Here is a 17844-nt window from a genome sequence, read left to right as displayed (position 1 = left end):
CAAAACAGTCTGTACTTTACAAAAAAAAAATGACAGCAACAACTTACTTTTAGAGGCTCCACAAGTTCTAGAGTATGCTTCAGGTAGATTAAATTAGTTATTTTTGATTCAGCAGTTTTAACCTGTTGAAAAGTTTTACAAATATTGGAGGTATTTGTATGTCTGCCTGTTTAAAAAAGTACTTAAGAAGTAGCAGAACTCGTACTGTTAACTGTAACAGGTTTATACTTTTAATGAAAACTGCTAAAATACTTTAAGCTCACTTTGACAACTCGATGCATAAGTGCATTAAAAAATGTCTACCTACATTTTACATTTCCTACTGTGATAGTTTGCCCCTCAGTAGCTAATATTTTCATGTCTGCACTGATAATGATTGACTCTGAGAACACTCTAACCCAAGCCGTGAAAACTTCTTTGAATCTTCTACATATACATAGCTCTATACAAGCTATACATAGCTTGTAGACTCTTTCAAAGTGAATACATTATGCATCATAATTAAGAAGCAGAGCCCTTTTCATAAATGCTGTTAAACACAACATAACCCAATTTGGTTGACTTATCTTTGGTTAATGTATTTATATCCTTAAACATCTGCCCATGTAATTAAAAAAAATCCAGTACGCTTAAAAATTTTGCTTGCAATAATGACTGCTCTTCAAAATGTCTTGTCCACATACACATTCTACCTTGTTTTGTATGCCCCATTGATCTTTATGATAAAGAATTTTGCTGCTGCTATTAGGGCATAGCATATGTACCACATAGCATATGCAGTACATATGCACTGTGAGAGAGGATTTTAAGAAACCAACATAGATAACCACATTGTTTTGTTCCTTAGAAAACCTAGTGTCAGTTTTCTACATGAACATAGGTGTATGACCCTGTGTGAAATCTCTTCTCATTCGTATATGATAACTCTTCACTCTTGTGGTAGAGGGCACCTCTTGCCTTATCTTACCTTCTATATAAAGTTTTTTTCTGTAAAAGATAGGACTAAACAATGCAAAATGTATGAATGGAAGAATCAGAATCTGCAAATAAACGTGGGGTCCAAGTCCCACGATGGAATCGGACATCAAAAGGACAGATAGGGTCATATGTGAAGAACTGGTATCTTGTAATGGAATGTACCTTTGCTAAAATAGTTCTTATAGGAACTTTAACTGAACTGGTGTTAAAACCGGATCTTTGTACCTGCTGCACTTTAGTGTCAAAGGGAGAAAATGAATGAATACAACCATAGTCGATAACTCTTCTACATAATGTTACTTCTTTATGATCCATTAATAACTAAAATGCAAGCCTATCCTTTACAGCATCTGAAATTAATTTGTCCACAGTCGCTCTAGTATGTAAAGCATGACAATTCAGAGAAGCGGTTGACTTTGTTTTTGTGCTAGAGACTTAAGTCCTACAGATTGAGGTGCTGTGTCAGTGGATCAGCCCTAGTTTAACTCTTGTATTTCCTGGAAATTCATTTAAACCAAAAATATTGGTACCTTCTCCCTGTGAGAAAAGGAATCCATCTGTCACATACCTGGAACTTCAACAGGCACAGCATCTATTGAATTTGTTCTTCACATGGGTGACCAAGTAATCCAGAGCAGGTGGTCCTCATTTCCACCAAAAGCTGGATGTTGATCCAACTTCTAAGGATCCTTCACGATTGAGGCAAGAGGGTCGTCTAAGCAAACCTGGGTTTTTTTTTGTCCAGATACCTTTAATTTGCTTATATATGCAGATTTCATAAGAGGAAATACTTGATTTCACCAATGACATCATTTTTCAGGTAACACATCTCAGCAAGATTGTCAGTTGATGGTTCTCCTTACGATGAGAGAATGCTCATGTTGAAAATACCACTCACACTTCTAGTGACTGAAACAAGGCTTTTCAGATAAGCACCTCATCTATCAACTGGTGGAACATTTTGCAATGAAAATTTTTATGGGGAGTGGCAGTGAAACATACTGAATGGGTTAATCTAGCCTTTGATTAAAGCAACTGAGTTAGCACTTGAATGAACATGTCTGTTGCATGAATAGAATGCTCTGCTATATTGGCAGCAGTCAAGATTCAAAACACTGCAGTTAAAGTTTGGTGTACATAGTCCTATGTATACATAAAGGCATCCAGTATGACAGTTCTAGTCATACAGCTGATCTTTCATTCATGTTACAGATCTCTACAAGGAAGCCTGGGAGCAATAAACATTCAGCTTTTTGGGTATGTCATTAAAGAAATTTATCTGCATTTATTACAGTCCTGCTGGAGTCTGTACCTGGTTTCTTTAAGTGGCATTAGACAAGTAATTTATCTAAGCAGGTAAGTCAGCATGTGAGAAGACACTGAGAGGTGAAAGAGTTGTAAATATCTATGATGCTGGCATACCAGCATAAACACAGGCAAGTGTAAGCTTCAAAAGCATTGGCAGAAATATCCTACTCAAGTACAGTAGGCAAATATAACTTATAATGGAATGGTTAAAATATGCTTAGTAGAAAAAAGCTGAGGTTCAGTTATGTCAAGCTCACTATGGTTAACAGTTGTGTCTGGTCTCAATCAAGATCCAGTAGTAAGCTACAGGTATTTAACCTGTTCTGATACTTGTATTGCATGTGTTAATGTACAGATTGATATACAAGTCAGAGACCAATGAAAAAAAAAATCTTCCGGAAAAAAAATAAATCTTTCTTTGAAACATGTTAATAGTCACTAGTGGGGAGAGAGCTTTTATACCCCCTTCAGCAATTTTTGTTTACAAACTAGCTAAGAACAGGAGTTGACCTCCCATCTAACAATGACACATTAGCACACTGAAGGAAGAGAAACCTTAATTAATCACAACTATCTCCTGGTTAAAAAATGTTACAGCATGAGTTTCAAGGCAAAAGATTAAATCTGTCTTGAGCTCCTAGAAGACTTCAAAGGGGAAATTCACTGCAAATACTGAGGAGGAAAGCAGGGTTCTAAGGAACTTGAATCTGAAGGTATATTCAGTAATTCTCCCAAAGGTGATCTGTCACAGAAGCCTTCTCTGTTGGTCAAGTTCCTGAATGCACTCTAATGGATGCAACATGAGGCCTAAGGTGCTCACGCAGACTGAAACCATGGCTGCCACTGTCAAGTGGATAAGGGATAAAATACCTTACTGCTGAAGCCTTCACATAAGCAGATAAAGTACTGCTTGTCTTTCAACTGAACTATGTTGTTGTAAGCATTTATAGCTTTATTGTCTAGTTATGCTTCTATGAATAAATGCTTTTATCAGCATTTCATTTTGGTCCGCCTTGTAAAATGTGTGATTTAAGGTAATAGATAAGAGCAGGGCACTCTTTTAATCCACAACACAGGACCCTGAGAAAACTTAAGAGTAATCAATTCTCCAAGACATTACTTATTCCTTGCATTCAAAGGTTAACAGAGAAGCATGGGTCAAGTTGAGAACTGGATGCAGAAGGGACTTCCAGACGGTATTCATAACCTAGATCTGTCTCTGTGCTTGAGACGTAAGGTTCTCTGCTTACGAGAACAGTCAGTGTAAGGGAAACTTCTGTCTCATTTGGTACTGCTTATGCTGTGGAAGCGAGTATATTGTTTTCTGTCAGGTGGTTGTTGTTCAGAGGAAACACTTAACTCCTGCATGAAAAAGTTGCGCTTAGCTTATACGTCTGTATCTTGGAAACGAACAGGTAAGTCCCACTTCTGGCTTTGTATGTTTACACAGTTGACTTAGTAATTGAATACAGATTTAAGTTTGTCTGTATTATAAGCACAGCTGAGCAAAGTCAGAGTGCTTCTTAAGAGCCTTTTTCAAAATAATTTTTCAGGCAATAAACACTGATTTCTATTAATTTGTCTTATATAAAAACTAAGAAATTCTTTAATTTCTAGTAAGAAAGATGCTTAATTTTCTTTAGGCTATCAAAAATTGTATTAAGCTCCAAAACCAAGAGAGTAAATTTCTGTTATACACTTTTTCCTTTTATGCTGATGTGAAGAAAATTCCTCTCTCTCATTCTAGTACTGTTGAATAGGATGTACACTTATGAAGAATAAAGGTGGGGAGTGATGAAAAAGTAAACATTTTTGGAAGTCAATTTGCATAAATTAAGATAAATGCAATATTGAAGCAAACCCAAATTTTTCTAACATTCTCCTACGAGAATCTTCTACTGCTGTAAAGATACATTCTCCATCTATGATAACAGTATTCCATGTCTTTTTAAGGTGCAGACTTTTTCTTATATCATGCATATTTCTAGATATCACATTTATATATTGCATGTTATAGCCAGATAACTGATCATCTAAGGTATATTTCGAAACATACTGTATCCTGCTTTGGAATTTGTACCAAAACTGAAAGTAGTTGTTCTGTATCCAGGAATTTTGAGATAACTGTAAAAAAAAAGTAAGCAGATCAGAAATTGAACTGAAATTGTAATAAATTTTTTTTTTTTAATGCACACAATTACTTAGTGATACTTATGCTAATCTTTTTCTTTCACTCTATCTTCAAAAATTATTTACTAAGGAAAAAAAGCAGGTTAAAAATAGCTGCTATCTACATTATTTTGTCATAGCTATACTTACTACACCTAAGCATGCAGTGATAATTGTACAGGTGGACATATCAATTAAGCAATATTCTTTGTTAGGTTGAATCATATTTCTCTTGTGATAACGATTAAGATTACACAATCCAACTTCAGGTGGACTAACTCATACTCTGGTATTGTTGGGTTTTTTTTTTACATTTGTCTGGACCACTATGTTTTATGAAGCAACAGAAAAAGATATGCATACACAACAAATATTACATCAGCGATGCCTTTATTTGGTTTTAATATATACATTATGCGTATTTGTATACTTCCAATATAGTGCATATCTAGCCATAGAAGTAAAGAGGACAAACTCAAATTCTTTGAAAAAGTTATTGGCTCACTGACTTCTATCCACTTTATCAGAGAAATTAACTTTTCTTAGCAAAATACTTGAGAAAAATATCACTATCATAATGAAGATTACTTCAAAAAATTAAGTGTCCACTATATAAGTGTCACCAGACAAATCATAAAAAAAATACTTTTCAAACATATTGAGTCACACTGTATACTTTCATGGATTAGAAAAAATGTTTAAAAAGAAATATAATACTATGTATTAAAAAATAAACTACTACCTGCTTGAAGACCAAAAAAGAGCTCCTCATCCTGGAGTAATTCCTGAACACAGTCCAGTCTCGTGTTAATTGTTTCGGCATCAACTAGTGGCTCCAGGATATTGGATCTAAGTCTTCGACTTCCACCTGGAGTTTTAGTGTAATTTAGGATGCCAAAAAGCGTGTGACCATTCCTTTGAAAACAAAATAGATGTGAAGAATACACTCACAAAAATAAAGATGGTAAATGTCAAGTGATATTTCCAGGTAAGAGTCTCCTACAAATTTGAGGCATGCTTTTGGATGCTTAGTACCTCTCTATTTGCCACCTATATTATATGAACTACAGCAGTTTAGAAAGTCAGGTAACTTAATATTAGTCCTCATTATATCATTTTCCAAAGTATAGAGATACATTTGCACTCCATATTTTTCTCATTTTTTGTAGTAGTATTCCATTCCTACTGCAGTAGTTCAAGTTCATATTTTTCCTCTCAATTGAAGTAATTAAAAACAAACCCTACAAAAGGAGACAAATTATAATCTGAGATCAAATACTAATCAGAACACTTTCACTAAAATACCTTTCTGAAAATGTTTTAAAATACTTAGAAGTCCAAGAGAGAAATAAGCTTTGATTTTATTTTTTTAAAGGACTGACAGTCAATACAGGAGCCAAATAACATGCTTATGATTTCTAAATATTGTTTTCATGTTCATGGCTTCTACGTGTTACACATCCCAGGGCCTCACACTTAAGGGTTGATTGTATCTTTAAAATAAACAGTCTACAATATTTACATGTAGTACACACCTAAACAGTTTTAGAAACCAGAAACCTTCAGCGCTATTGGCTTCAAAGGCCGCCAGTGAAAACACTGGGGCCATATAAACATATTGATTGAAAACAGAACTTGAATAGGAAGAAATCTGATACAAGTATACAAAACACACAGCATAAAGATAGAGAGATAGTACAGAAACTCCCGAAATACCATGGTATAAAAGAACAAAGCAATAGTCAATAGAATTAAAAAAGGGCAAAATTCAAACCCAGTTTTATTAAGAACATATTTACCATAAGATGCAACTCATGACAACACTTAAGGGGAACTCTACATTTGGGATAATATCCACACTGCCTACCTTTAAGCAATTGAGGGTTCATTTCTGTATACAGTAAATGAAGAGAGACAAGTCCCTCCAGAATTAGTACTGGCATAAGAACTCGATTTAGGTGTTTCTGGTGTGTGCCTGTACTATTAACTTTTACCTGTTAATATCTGATACAAAGATATCTAACCAGGCTTTAGCGGTAAGATCTATGTAATGAAAATAGCTCTGTGTGGTCTGATTCAAACTTGCTACTGGGTCAGCAAAAATTCTGCAGCAATAATGCTAAAAAAAAAATAATCTTAAAGCAGTTTACTGTTGCTCAGTTCCTCCTGTGACCTCCTGCTCCTCAAAACCATCTGTGGAATTAGGAGCAGCTTTTGGCAAAATATTGCTCTGAGGGTACCAATCTTAGAGTGGATGGCTCCTGCAGTTACGTATGAAGCAATGGAGCAAACAAGGAGGAACTGGGGGCAGTGCACGACAGATGAGCAGAAACTATAGTTACCTCCCACTTCTGAAGAACACATCTGTGTACTCTGCGATCCCGACAAAAATTTCAAAAAAGAAAAAAAAAAAAAAAAAAAGCAGTGGCAGAATGGTAAGGACAATTGATCTAGTCAAGGATGTCCTTGCCAACAGCAGGGAGGTTGGAACTAGATGATCTTTAAAGGTCCCTTCCAATCCAAGCCATTCTATGATGCTATGACATCTCTCCAAGTGGAAAGCTCTTACGAGTAATACTTGGAGAGTGAAGAATCTCCAGGCTCCCCTTTCTATATCAGGGTGATGAGTGGACTTCTAAACAGAGGTGGATCTCGGAACTTGGCAGGCAGCAAAGTGCAAGTTCCAAGTCTTTTGCTTTATAACCAGAAGCATAGCAGTCTTGAGAAGGTAAGCCTTGCAGCTTCTTCTGCCTAGAAGACAAGTAACTCCTGGTGAAGGAAGTGCTCCAAGCATTGTTTTCACTGTGGAGAACTACCATGCAATCAAGTACCACATTGCACATGACCATCATTATAGAAATTACTTTGTTTGCCACTGTTCCTTAGAGCTAAAGGAAAACAAACCAGCCTTTCAAGCCTGGAGTGTTTAGCTTGTGTAAAATGAATAAAACCTAGGCATTTTAATTCAACATAAGTAACTTCTTGCAGAAATGTTGCCTCTTTCATTCCACAATCTGTGAAAACTTGCATCAACATCATAAGTTTGAATAAAATATAGACATCAATGTAAAGATGGCTATGTATCATCTCTTCCCACAACTCACTTGTAGGATTTCCTATCCTAGAAATTTTGTGCTGAATTGTAATGCATTTCTCTGTCCAAATGTTTTTTTAAAAGCTCTGAATGGTATATACGTTCTGTCATACAGAAATAAATAAAATGGTCAGCTCTAACACAAACGTCAAGGAAACTTGGTGAAATATAACTCTATAAAAGTGTAATTTGTAAACTTAAATATTCTTACCGAGAATCTCTGTTATTAATTACTAGTTCAAGATTTTGCGCTGATGATGAATCTATCATAGCTGTTTTCTCACTCCCCTGGAAACGCACCTTGAGTGATTTAGGAGCATAAACTGAATTTTGAATAAATTCAACATATTTTAGCAAAGCTGCAGCAGCTGCAAGACAGTAATACCTTGGAAAGAAACAATCTTTAATTAATGTTGAATAGTGCTATTTAAATTTCACAAAAACAAGCTCTGCACTACAGAAATCACATTCACACTTCTGCTTGACATCTACTGGGATTGATAGCACTGAAAAAGCAGTATGTTTTAAGTACACACTAACCCATGTATAATGCACATATATGCATGAAAATAAAATATTCATGAATGTTTGAGACTCTGTACACTTGACACCCCACACTATATAGCTGGTATCGTGAACATATATATTTCAGTAGTTACACGTGGCTTGAAACGAAGACCCAGGTCACCAAGTAACACTACTTAAAATTGTTGATACAGAGAAAACATTTGCTGAGGCCAGAAAGAAAGTCAATCATAGCTGTTAGGTTGGATCTTTAAGGACAGAATGAAAAGGAGAAAGTGGAAAGTTGTGAAAACTCAAAAAAAAAAAAAAAAAAAAGTCTAACAGGCTTTCTATTTAAGTTTCTAGATGTATCAGAAACACTGGAGGGGAAAAATAAAACAACAGCTCTATGATTTTCTAACTTTCGCAACAAGCCACAGACTTGTGTACTAAGTATGTAAAAAGCTGTTAAAATCTTATCTGGATACAGTATGCTTTTTCCTCATTTAAACATACTTTGATTGAACCTCCATGAAAATGGTGCTGAATTCAGACGCACACAATTGTTCTATGTATTCCAACCCCTTTGTTTCATTGAAGTATTTTCTTTGGACAGTTGTAAAAGTCACATTCTGTGAAGATGGGGAGAAAAGCACATAGTTGAAAAAGTTACAGATTTTTTCATTAGACAGACTTCTCTATTTTTCTAGTGGTATGTGTTTCCAAGAAAATCTATCAACAGATTCATCTATCAACTGATTCAGCAATCTGTCTTTGTATAAGTATTAATTCTAGCTTATTAGCACAAGCCACGCTATTGTCACTCATCTTTCCTTCTCTGTGCTAATGAATATGTATAAAAAGGCTCATGCTACCATTTTGAGGAAATTAACATAGGCTTTTTCTTGGATATTGCTTTTCCTCTCAAGAATTAGCTACTCCAAATTTTGAATTTAACCTGGGGATTAATCTATCATAGCTGTTTTCGCACTCCCCTGGAAATTTGGTTAAATTTAATGATTTTTCAGGGAGAGTTATTTTCATGCTAGCATCGATGCTCACATTCAAATTATAGTTCTCCCTTGCCAAGGTTTAAGCCCAAGGGATCGTTATCAAGCCTTCAGTGGTAAACAGGGAATAGAGACATGCAGGTCTATGTAACTGAATGTGTGCGATGTGCAAGTGATTTATGTACGAAAAAGAGGAGAGAGGTCAGGAAGTAGAAGAGGACTCGTGAAGAAGCTATCAGCAGTGCAGCCATGGAAGCAATTCAGTAATACAGTTTTTAAAAGTTCTGAGGCTTTAATACTCATAAATTACATATATTAGTTCATCTCACCCTCTTTTACCCTGCTAGTGCCCTTTTTCCTATTCTGTGATACATTAGCCCCATCTATTTATCAGGTTGAGAAAACAAAGGAGCAAAGGAAAATGCTTGATTTTTTCATCTCTGAATCTTTCCTAGGTTCAGTATTTCTCAAATTACTTCAATGCCACAAATACAAAACTTTTGTCTTTAATCAGTAATATACTTATCTCTATAATTGTCAGGATTAAAACTAGCAGCATTGGAGCTGCATTTAGATTATTCTTTACCTTGGTATAATTAGGCCTGAAAATCACAGAAAACACAAAATCTGACTGCATTTAAGGTTTTAGAAGTTGTGGAAAACTCTCAGATCAGCAAAGTGATCAACAAGAACTCTAAAATATGGAATGAAATTTAAGAGTTTACCTTGAAATGTTCTGTTATCAGACTGAACAATTTTGTTGTGTTCCCTGCATCACAAGCAGTGTTTGACATTATTATTTCTAGTGGTGTTAAAATCTTGAGTTTAGTAACAACCTGAACAAAAACCAAATCAAAATAATTAAATAAAAATCCACATATAATCTAAAATATTTTTACATGGTAACGAACCAGCAACAAAGAATTACAGAATCCTTGTATTTTAAAATCACAGTTCCAGTCTTGTAAATAAAGACCAAATTTTCTGCTAACTTCTACACTAATGAGTCAAATTTATCTGTGTCTATACAGGTATATAAATATACATGGAACTAAATTTAAAAAAAAAAAAAAAAAAGGTATCTATCCCGTGTTATTTAAACACAGAAAAATGCTTGTCGTCAAAGAAAGAGATAAATATCCAAAACTACATTCCATGGCTATGATGGGAGAAGGACTTAATTTTCAAGAGATGGCAGCTTTCTAGGCTTGCAGCTATAAAGTTAATGGTGCTCTGGAAGATAAAGAAATGCAACGGGCCTGAATATTAATAATCTTTTGATTGAGACTTGGTTTAGACTTTGTTCTAACCTCCTCTTATAACATTTATCTCAGTCTTACCTTTTTCAATATGGCTTAAAATGTGCATATTTAAACCAGTTTTGCTTTGATTATGTTACACACACCTGCTGTAGGGATTTAAACTACACTATATGCTTTTCTATTTGTTTACTGTATAAGAAAAGACAAACATCATTATGCATTTACACTCATTTGTATCATCATCCACAAATTCTCAAGGGAGAAACATGAAGAAAACCAGACTATATTTTACGTGCTTAGAAGTTAAGATGTGAAAGAAGGGACAGATAACAACGGAAAGGTGAACAAGCATAAAAAAAATACACAGAATAAATCATCTAAGGGTATTGGGGGGTAGGAGGGAGAGCTATCGCCACCCGTTATATCTGATAATCATTAGGAAGTTTTTTCAGAGGCATCACAGTTAAAGCAAACTTTGAGGAACTTAAATAATACAAGAAAACTTTACTGATTTAATTTACAGAACATTCAAAAATAAAAGGGTGCACAAGAAAAAGAAAATACAATAAGCTTGATATCAATCACTAGCAAAACATGGATAGTGACACTGTAAGAAAACAGCTGATCAGCAGATAGACAGCATTGTTAAAGGCGTTAGAAACTAAGATAAGAAACTAGGCCATGTAGTGCTTTTGGGAAAAGTAGTTGAATACTAGCAGCTCTTCCGTTTTTTGGTTCTGTTTTGGTTTGGTTTTTTTTTTTTTTTTTACTGGATGGTCAATACAGTATCAGGTATGCCTACAGAATGGAGAACTCCGTAACCTAAATGGAAAATTAGGAAGATATGTGTACAAATAAAAATGCCATCTTTTAGAATGGTAAGGGAGGAAAATACTGAACAATCTGGCCATGGCCTGACAGGCGGTCATAGAAGATGTAAACGTATCAAGATATAAGTCTGAGTAACGGAGAAGAGAGTCATGTTATCAGAATTTGAAGACAAAGTATGAGACTTAAGAGAAGTAATTGTATTTTATCATTAAATTCAAGACAAAACTGAAAGTAAAGGGTTGGGGGAGGAGTTTGGGCAGCTAAAATACTTCTCAGTTTGAGAAAGGTAAATTTCATGGGACAATAATACAGTTCTTAACCCTGACACAGTAGAACAGGGGGGACTCTAAACACATCTACTGCTTGCTAAAAAGAAAGCCTTTTACTCTTAGAAGTAACTGTAATCTTCATGAAACCATTAAAATTAGTAAACAATTTCCATAAAAATAATCTGAAGTTTCCTTGCAGAATTCTCATCTTACCATTCTTTTGATTACATGGGACTTTTTCTTCTAGGTACAAGCAAATCAATTTTTCACTTTCAAACCTTTAAGTGAATTGTTATTTAAGTCGCCACATCGTCATTTGAATGTCTACATTTTCTCATGCACCCACATTTTCAAGGTGCACATCTGATTTTAATTTTTAGTACTGTGTATTACAGAAGTATTTCTGCAGCTGCCAGGTTCAATATGTACTTATGTGTGTTAAGACCAGGATAAGCTTTAAAAGCACTAATGATCGAAGAAAATGACATTATACAACATATATATTAGTAAATAGATTTGATAGCTGTTTATATTCTGAGTCATGTCTACTTATTCTCCTAATTAAACTTAGTTTTTATTTCTTTGAATATTGTAAAGATGCTACAAGCCACATTATTTTCTAGCATGCATACCTACAACAAAACCATTAAATAAGATGTTTTATTAATGGTGGTGTTGCATAAAGCAGAGAGATTACTCTCCAAATTAATGCAGAGTATGCAGTGCTGGTAGGCAGAACACTTGGTTGTAAATTGAATGAATTTCATTTCAAACTGAGAAGGAATATTTATGCCACCATACAAAGCTAGCCCTAGAGTTACCCTCCCTCCCTCCCCTCCATTTATGTAGTTCTGCTCTCAAGAGTTGTTTGATGAAAAATATTTGCAAGTTCTACTACCATATATTGCCCAATGCTCTTCAAAACAAGGCATCTCACTTCCACATAGTTCAAACACACTATTTTTTGCAGAAAGGCTATTTTTCTGTTGCAAAACATTCTTTCCTCTTTAGCTAAAATCTGCGGCACAGTAACGAAAATAGCAGTCCTTTCAACATTGAGTATTTTCTAGAAGTCACTACTTTCACTTTTGAGAAATTTCTTTTACAGACTAAAAATTTAATTTCCCATTAGTCATAAGCTTTTTTAAGAAAGAAAGTCACAATAATTAGCCTGTAAGGGATACAGCAATTAAGTATGCAACAATACCTTGGCATAAGTTGTATTGTCTGCAAACTGTGATAATATCACCTCAGGATTTTTTAAGTCAATACTGGCCATTCCTACTTCACCTCTGGCAAGGCCTCTTCCTTCTACTACAGCTACAATAACCGACGCAACAGTATGAGCAGAGACTGCAGATGAGGATGTAACTGTAAAACAGTCGCATATATTCAGTTATGAGCCACTACTATACATTCACAGAATCATACTTTGACGTTCCAGGTGATATATGTGTTTATATTCCCATATCCATGGAAAGCCCTTTTAATTTATGAAACTTAAAAATCAGAAACCCTGGTTGTTGAACTCTTTACTTGCCATACCATACAGACAAGGCACACTTTCCAAAGCATGAACATCATACTTTTTTAATGTAAGACTGATTGAATGCATTCATTTAAGATTGTCAGAACTAACCACATAGCAAGTGAAAATACAGTTTCTGAGTCACTATCTCTGTACTAAACAAAAAAGATGTTTAGTACATGCCAAAAGGCAGGCTATTATTAACATTTCCCATTTTAAATTCAAAACGATTCATAGCTATTACCGCTAGTTAAAATCAGGTGTATTAATTGCAGAGAGATACTGTAAGTTAATATTCCACAAAAAGCACAACTCTGATCGAGGTGGCTTAGATCTCATCAAGTTAGGGGAAACAAATGTCTTTTTTTTTTTTTTAATATATATATATTTAATCTGATTTTACACTAAACTTACTAAACTATTCTAAAATATATAAATTTATATATATCTACAGTATGCTTGAGACCAAATAATTTGATTTTCATTTTGGTGTTTTCTTTTTAAAAAACACTTTTAGTATCTTAAAATTGGTTTGGCTTAAATTTTCCCAAATATAATCACAAACTCAACTAATCTCATCTCCTTCTTCAAATATCCAGGTATCTCTCCAAGACACCCCTTAAAAAGATTAAGCGTTAAAAATTAAGAATACAGCTCCTTAACAGGTCTTCCTTTCTGAAGACCCTAAACCTCATTTTCTTATCAGGTCTCTTTCTTTTCCCATGTAGATAAAACCACCAACCCAGCTGCTCTAGCAATTTGCCCAACATAATAGAGCAGATCTACTTCGGGATTGTACTACAGACCTACAATAAACCTGACGTTTATACCTAAACTGAACTCTATAGACCTCTGATTCCTAATCTCATGTCATTCAGATCCAAATAGCTAATCTAAAAAATGGGGCTATTTTGTGTTCAACCATGGTTTACTGCAGTATAGTTGACTGGACATTCCTTCATCTCACTCCTCCCACACCGCTTCATACAGTACTGGACTTTATATAGCACCGAGTTAAAAACCAACTGTCTTCTAGCACTACTGTTTTCCCTAGATATGACATTTAACTAATGGGGTGATGCCATTTCAGTTCCATGTACTGAACTTCTTTCAATCTATGAAAGATCAAAAATATGTATACAGTGCTTCTTTTAGTGTCTCAGCTAATTTTTGCTTCATGTTTGCAAAATGGTGTTACATTCTTCCAAATTCTATTGGAGAAGCTACTAATGTGTTTTGTTTGGAAATCTGTGACCAAAGACTGTGAGACCGTGCTATTCAAATGAGAAAATGTGTAACTTGCTGAGCAATACTGAAATAATTTAATTACCACTCTATGAAAAGCAGCTGCTACATACACTTTGGTATAACTTCTCAGACAAACTGGAAAAATCTTCATGATCTCAATCTTCTCAGCTTTCAGCTGAAAGCCAAACTAAACCTTACAATAGCTGAATTGAACAGATTCTTCACTTAATCCTTCTTGAATTCACTAAATGTTCAGAAGAGATGCCATTATTAAATAACTATTAAGTCTAAAGTATTCAAAGTAAGAAAAATACCTGCATATACAAAGCATGCCCCATTTACACTTTCAAAAACATCTAAACAGTATTGGATTTTGATAGCACAGACATATTTACTGATCTGAAACACCAATAAACTCTACCTGCTTCATAGTGATTATTTACATTCTCTTCCACCATTACCTTCCCTTGTTCTTCACAGAATTTGCTCTCAAAAAGCAATGGAATAAAAGTATTCTCAAAACAGAACAATCCTGCTGAGAAGGCATAATACACCAAACCTGCCCTTTTCCTCTGAGTAAACTCAATTTGTACCCCAAGAATCAAAACTAATCCTACTAGGGATCGGGAAAGGTAAGATCAGAATCAGAGTTTATCTAAGAACTTAGTATTAAAAGGCTGTTTGAATTGCAACTGGCTACCACTTGAGCAAAATCTTTGATGCTGCACACAACCGAGTCTGAACCTTCATTTATTCTACCTATGTTCTGTAGGCCACAAGACGTCAGCAACAGCATTCACATAAAGTTTCATCTGAGGCCTGCTGAAAATGTAATTGTTATTCTGAATCTTCTACTCGGAATAACCCCTGGCCCATCAGCAGCAGCTGATTACAATATTAACTCTTCTTTAAAAACAACCAAAAGGTGAAGTTAATAAGTATTTCACTTTAGGTATGGTAATTACAAAAATTTTATTTGGAAGACAGTTAGTTTTTCAGTTTGTCACACTAAAAAAAATACAGTGACCAACCAATGCTCTTCAGAATGTGATACTCTGGATACGCTGTCTTCAGTACAGATCAGTGCAAGATTGATCAAGGAATGTCACATACAATACAGCAAGCATAAACAAATATATAGACGTGCACACACACAAACATAGAACCATAGAATCACGGAATCATTTAGGTTGGAAAAGACCTTTAAGATCAAGTCCAACCATTAACCTAGCACTGCCAAGTCCATCACTAACCCATGTCCCTAAGCACCACATCTACATGTCTTTTAAATACCTCCAGGGTGGTGATTCAACCCGTTCCCTGGACAGCCTGTTCCAATGCTTGACAGCCCTTTCAGTAAAGAAATTTCTCCTAATATTCAATCTAAGCCTCCCCGGCACAACTTGAGGCCAATTCCTCTTGTCCTATTGCCTGTTACTTGGGAGAAGAGATGGACCCCTACCTCGCTACAACCTCCTTTCAGGTAGTTGTAGAGAGCAATAAGTTCTCCCCTCAGCCTCCTTTTCTCCAGGCTAAACAACACAAGGAAAAAAAAAATCAAAAGGAAACTGAAGATGTGGGCTTGTTTCATTGTTAAGTTGCACAAAGTCTAGCGAAATCTGCTCTGTGGATTTCAACTTCATAGTTACTCTGATTCCTCAATTCCATGAGTAGTCACAAAGAAAACTGTGGATCACAACAGCTGTAGGAAATGACAAACTTCATGTTACTTACCTTTTGCAAAACAGTAATTCAATTCAGTAGCAAGTGGAGAGCCAATTTGTATTCTTACCAGGAATAGATAATTTTTTTTTTAAATAAATTTTTAAATAATTTCATTGCTTCAGAGAATTACCAGTAAATAACTTCAAGAACACTAAAGACTGAACTGATAATGATTAGTCAGACTGTGAAAGAACTTTGAATCCCATTACTTCTGCACTACCAGAGCACACAGATACACGTAACATGGCATAAGGCATCATTACCCTGTAACGCAACTTTGTTCGTAAGAAGCACTGCAAAATGTACACCCAATGAGCTACTATGCAAGTGTTCTCCTGAAGAGCTAGTGTTCTACACCTTTGATACCAACATAAAATGCATAAAACTTGCACCAAGAAACCTGAGAATGACATCATGATGTGTGATGTACAATGCATTACAAACCTAAAAGAAATGCTGATTAGAAATATGCATAAATTTGGGCTCTTCAGTTCAGTCGCCACACAAACCAACATGTCCACAAAAATAATTCAGTTTTGGATAATCTGAAAAAAGTCTGAATTCTAGCTTCACTGATAATTTACACATGAATGCCAAGTAAGTGACAAGAGGTTGCAATACCAAAACATCAATTCAAAACATCAATTCAATATCTAAAGTAGTATTTTCCCCTATGGGTGCATCTTTCATTGGCAGACATCCTCTGTAGCACAAAACAGATTATGTTTTGTGTTTTGAATAATATTTCAGTATCTTACTGTATCACATTAAAAAATAAAGTATGTTTAATAAATTAATGTTAGAAATGTAAGTGGGGCTATTTCCTTTAAGAGCTATTAATCTTACCTGAATATCCCATAAGAGGGGTATGGCTTCTGCAAACAGATCTACCAGAAGAGAGGGGCGTTTTTCCTATATATGTGCTATTCAGGCCTCGCACAGAAGAACTCGTGAGATTCAATGTGCTAGCATTTTCTACATAAGAACTTTTGTCCCCAAAATATGATTCTGAGGAGAGGGGGAAAAAAATTAATTTTTGAAAACAGACACATTAAACTGTGTATCATTTAACTGAAAAAAAAAAAAGATTTGAATAATTTCTTAGTCAGAAAGCAATATATAAATATATAGCTTAGAAAACTTTGTTTTTCTTACTGGAAATAGAGATAGCAATTAAAGCAATAACCTTTAATATCATTCTATAAAAGCTCTCCAAAGTATAAAATGAAATAAAAATCAGTCTGTTTTGAAAACAAGCTTGTATCAATACGGTTATTTTCCACAATGACACTACTTGCAGTGCCAGTAAAAATCTTTGTTTACATTGTTGGACTGAAATAATGCAAGAGAAGTCACTTTACAATGCATAATTTCATATGCTAATGAATTGTAGATTTATGAAAGAATGCTGTTATTCAGTTCTATCTCGCATTTGCTCATCAGTTTTAAAATCCGTATCTGAAACTGCACACGTTTATGACAATTTTAATTTTTTTTTCAAAGCTGAGCATTCTTTTTTAAAAAAGTACAGTAAGAGAAAACAAAGAACCATGCTCAAAAACTCCTCCATTTGAGAATGATCTCACTTTGAATTTATGGAGTTCAACTCTCAGAAATCATGCAATAAGCTGGGACGTCTTTGTTATCTGCGGTTTCTTTTACACATGTATCTTAAGATTCATCTACCTTTTTAAGTCCTGCAAAATCTCTTTTTCTCAGATCATTCTTTAGTTTCAATAACTTAAAGTATTTTACTTATTTCCAGTTCTCTTGAGATGACTAAAAACAACATCACATCCTTAATCTAGCTTGGATAATTGCTTCTTAAGATAAAAAACAAATTAAAATATAAAGAGTTTTTCCACTTAAAACTTACAAAATTCTAGGTATTAAGAGACATGCGAACCCAAATGTTTCT

General features: G+C 34.7%; 1 protein-coding gene across 3 annotated transcripts in view; it reads right to left on the bottom strand.

Annotated features, from left to right (window-relative positions):
• The window catches only part of MSH4 (mutS homolog 4), an 85268-nt gene that overhangs the window by 63218 nt on the left and 4206 nt on the right, over positions 1-17844 (bottom strand). For all 3 annotated transcript variants that reach the window (XM_030031753.2, XM_030031755.2, XM_030031754.2), the window contains exons 2-9: positions 16773-16934; positions 12633-12796; positions 9789-9899; positions 8570-8685; positions 7761-7934; positions 5198-5370; positions 4343-4410; positions 48-122 (exon numbers count right to left, since the gene is read on the bottom strand). In XM_030031753.2, coding sequence (XP_029887613.1) covers positions 48-122; positions 4343-4410; positions 5198-5370; positions 7761-7934; positions 8570-8685; positions 9789-9899; positions 12633-12796; positions 16773-16934 — 1043 coding nt within the window. The remainder of the gene's footprint in view (positions 1-47; positions 123-4342; positions 4411-5197; positions 5371-7760; positions 7935-8569; positions 8686-9788; positions 9900-12632; positions 12797-16772; positions 16935-17844) is intronic.

This window comes from Aquila chrysaetos, chromosome 12 (genome assembly GCF_900496995.4).
Source record: "Aquila chrysaetos chrysaetos chromosome 12, bAquChr1.4, whole genome shotgun sequence".
Taxonomy (NCBI): domain Eukaryota; kingdom Metazoa; phylum Chordata; class Aves; order Accipitriformes; family Accipitridae; genus Aquila; species Aquila chrysaetos.
This window is presented reverse-complemented; position numbering and strand designations above follow the sequence as displayed.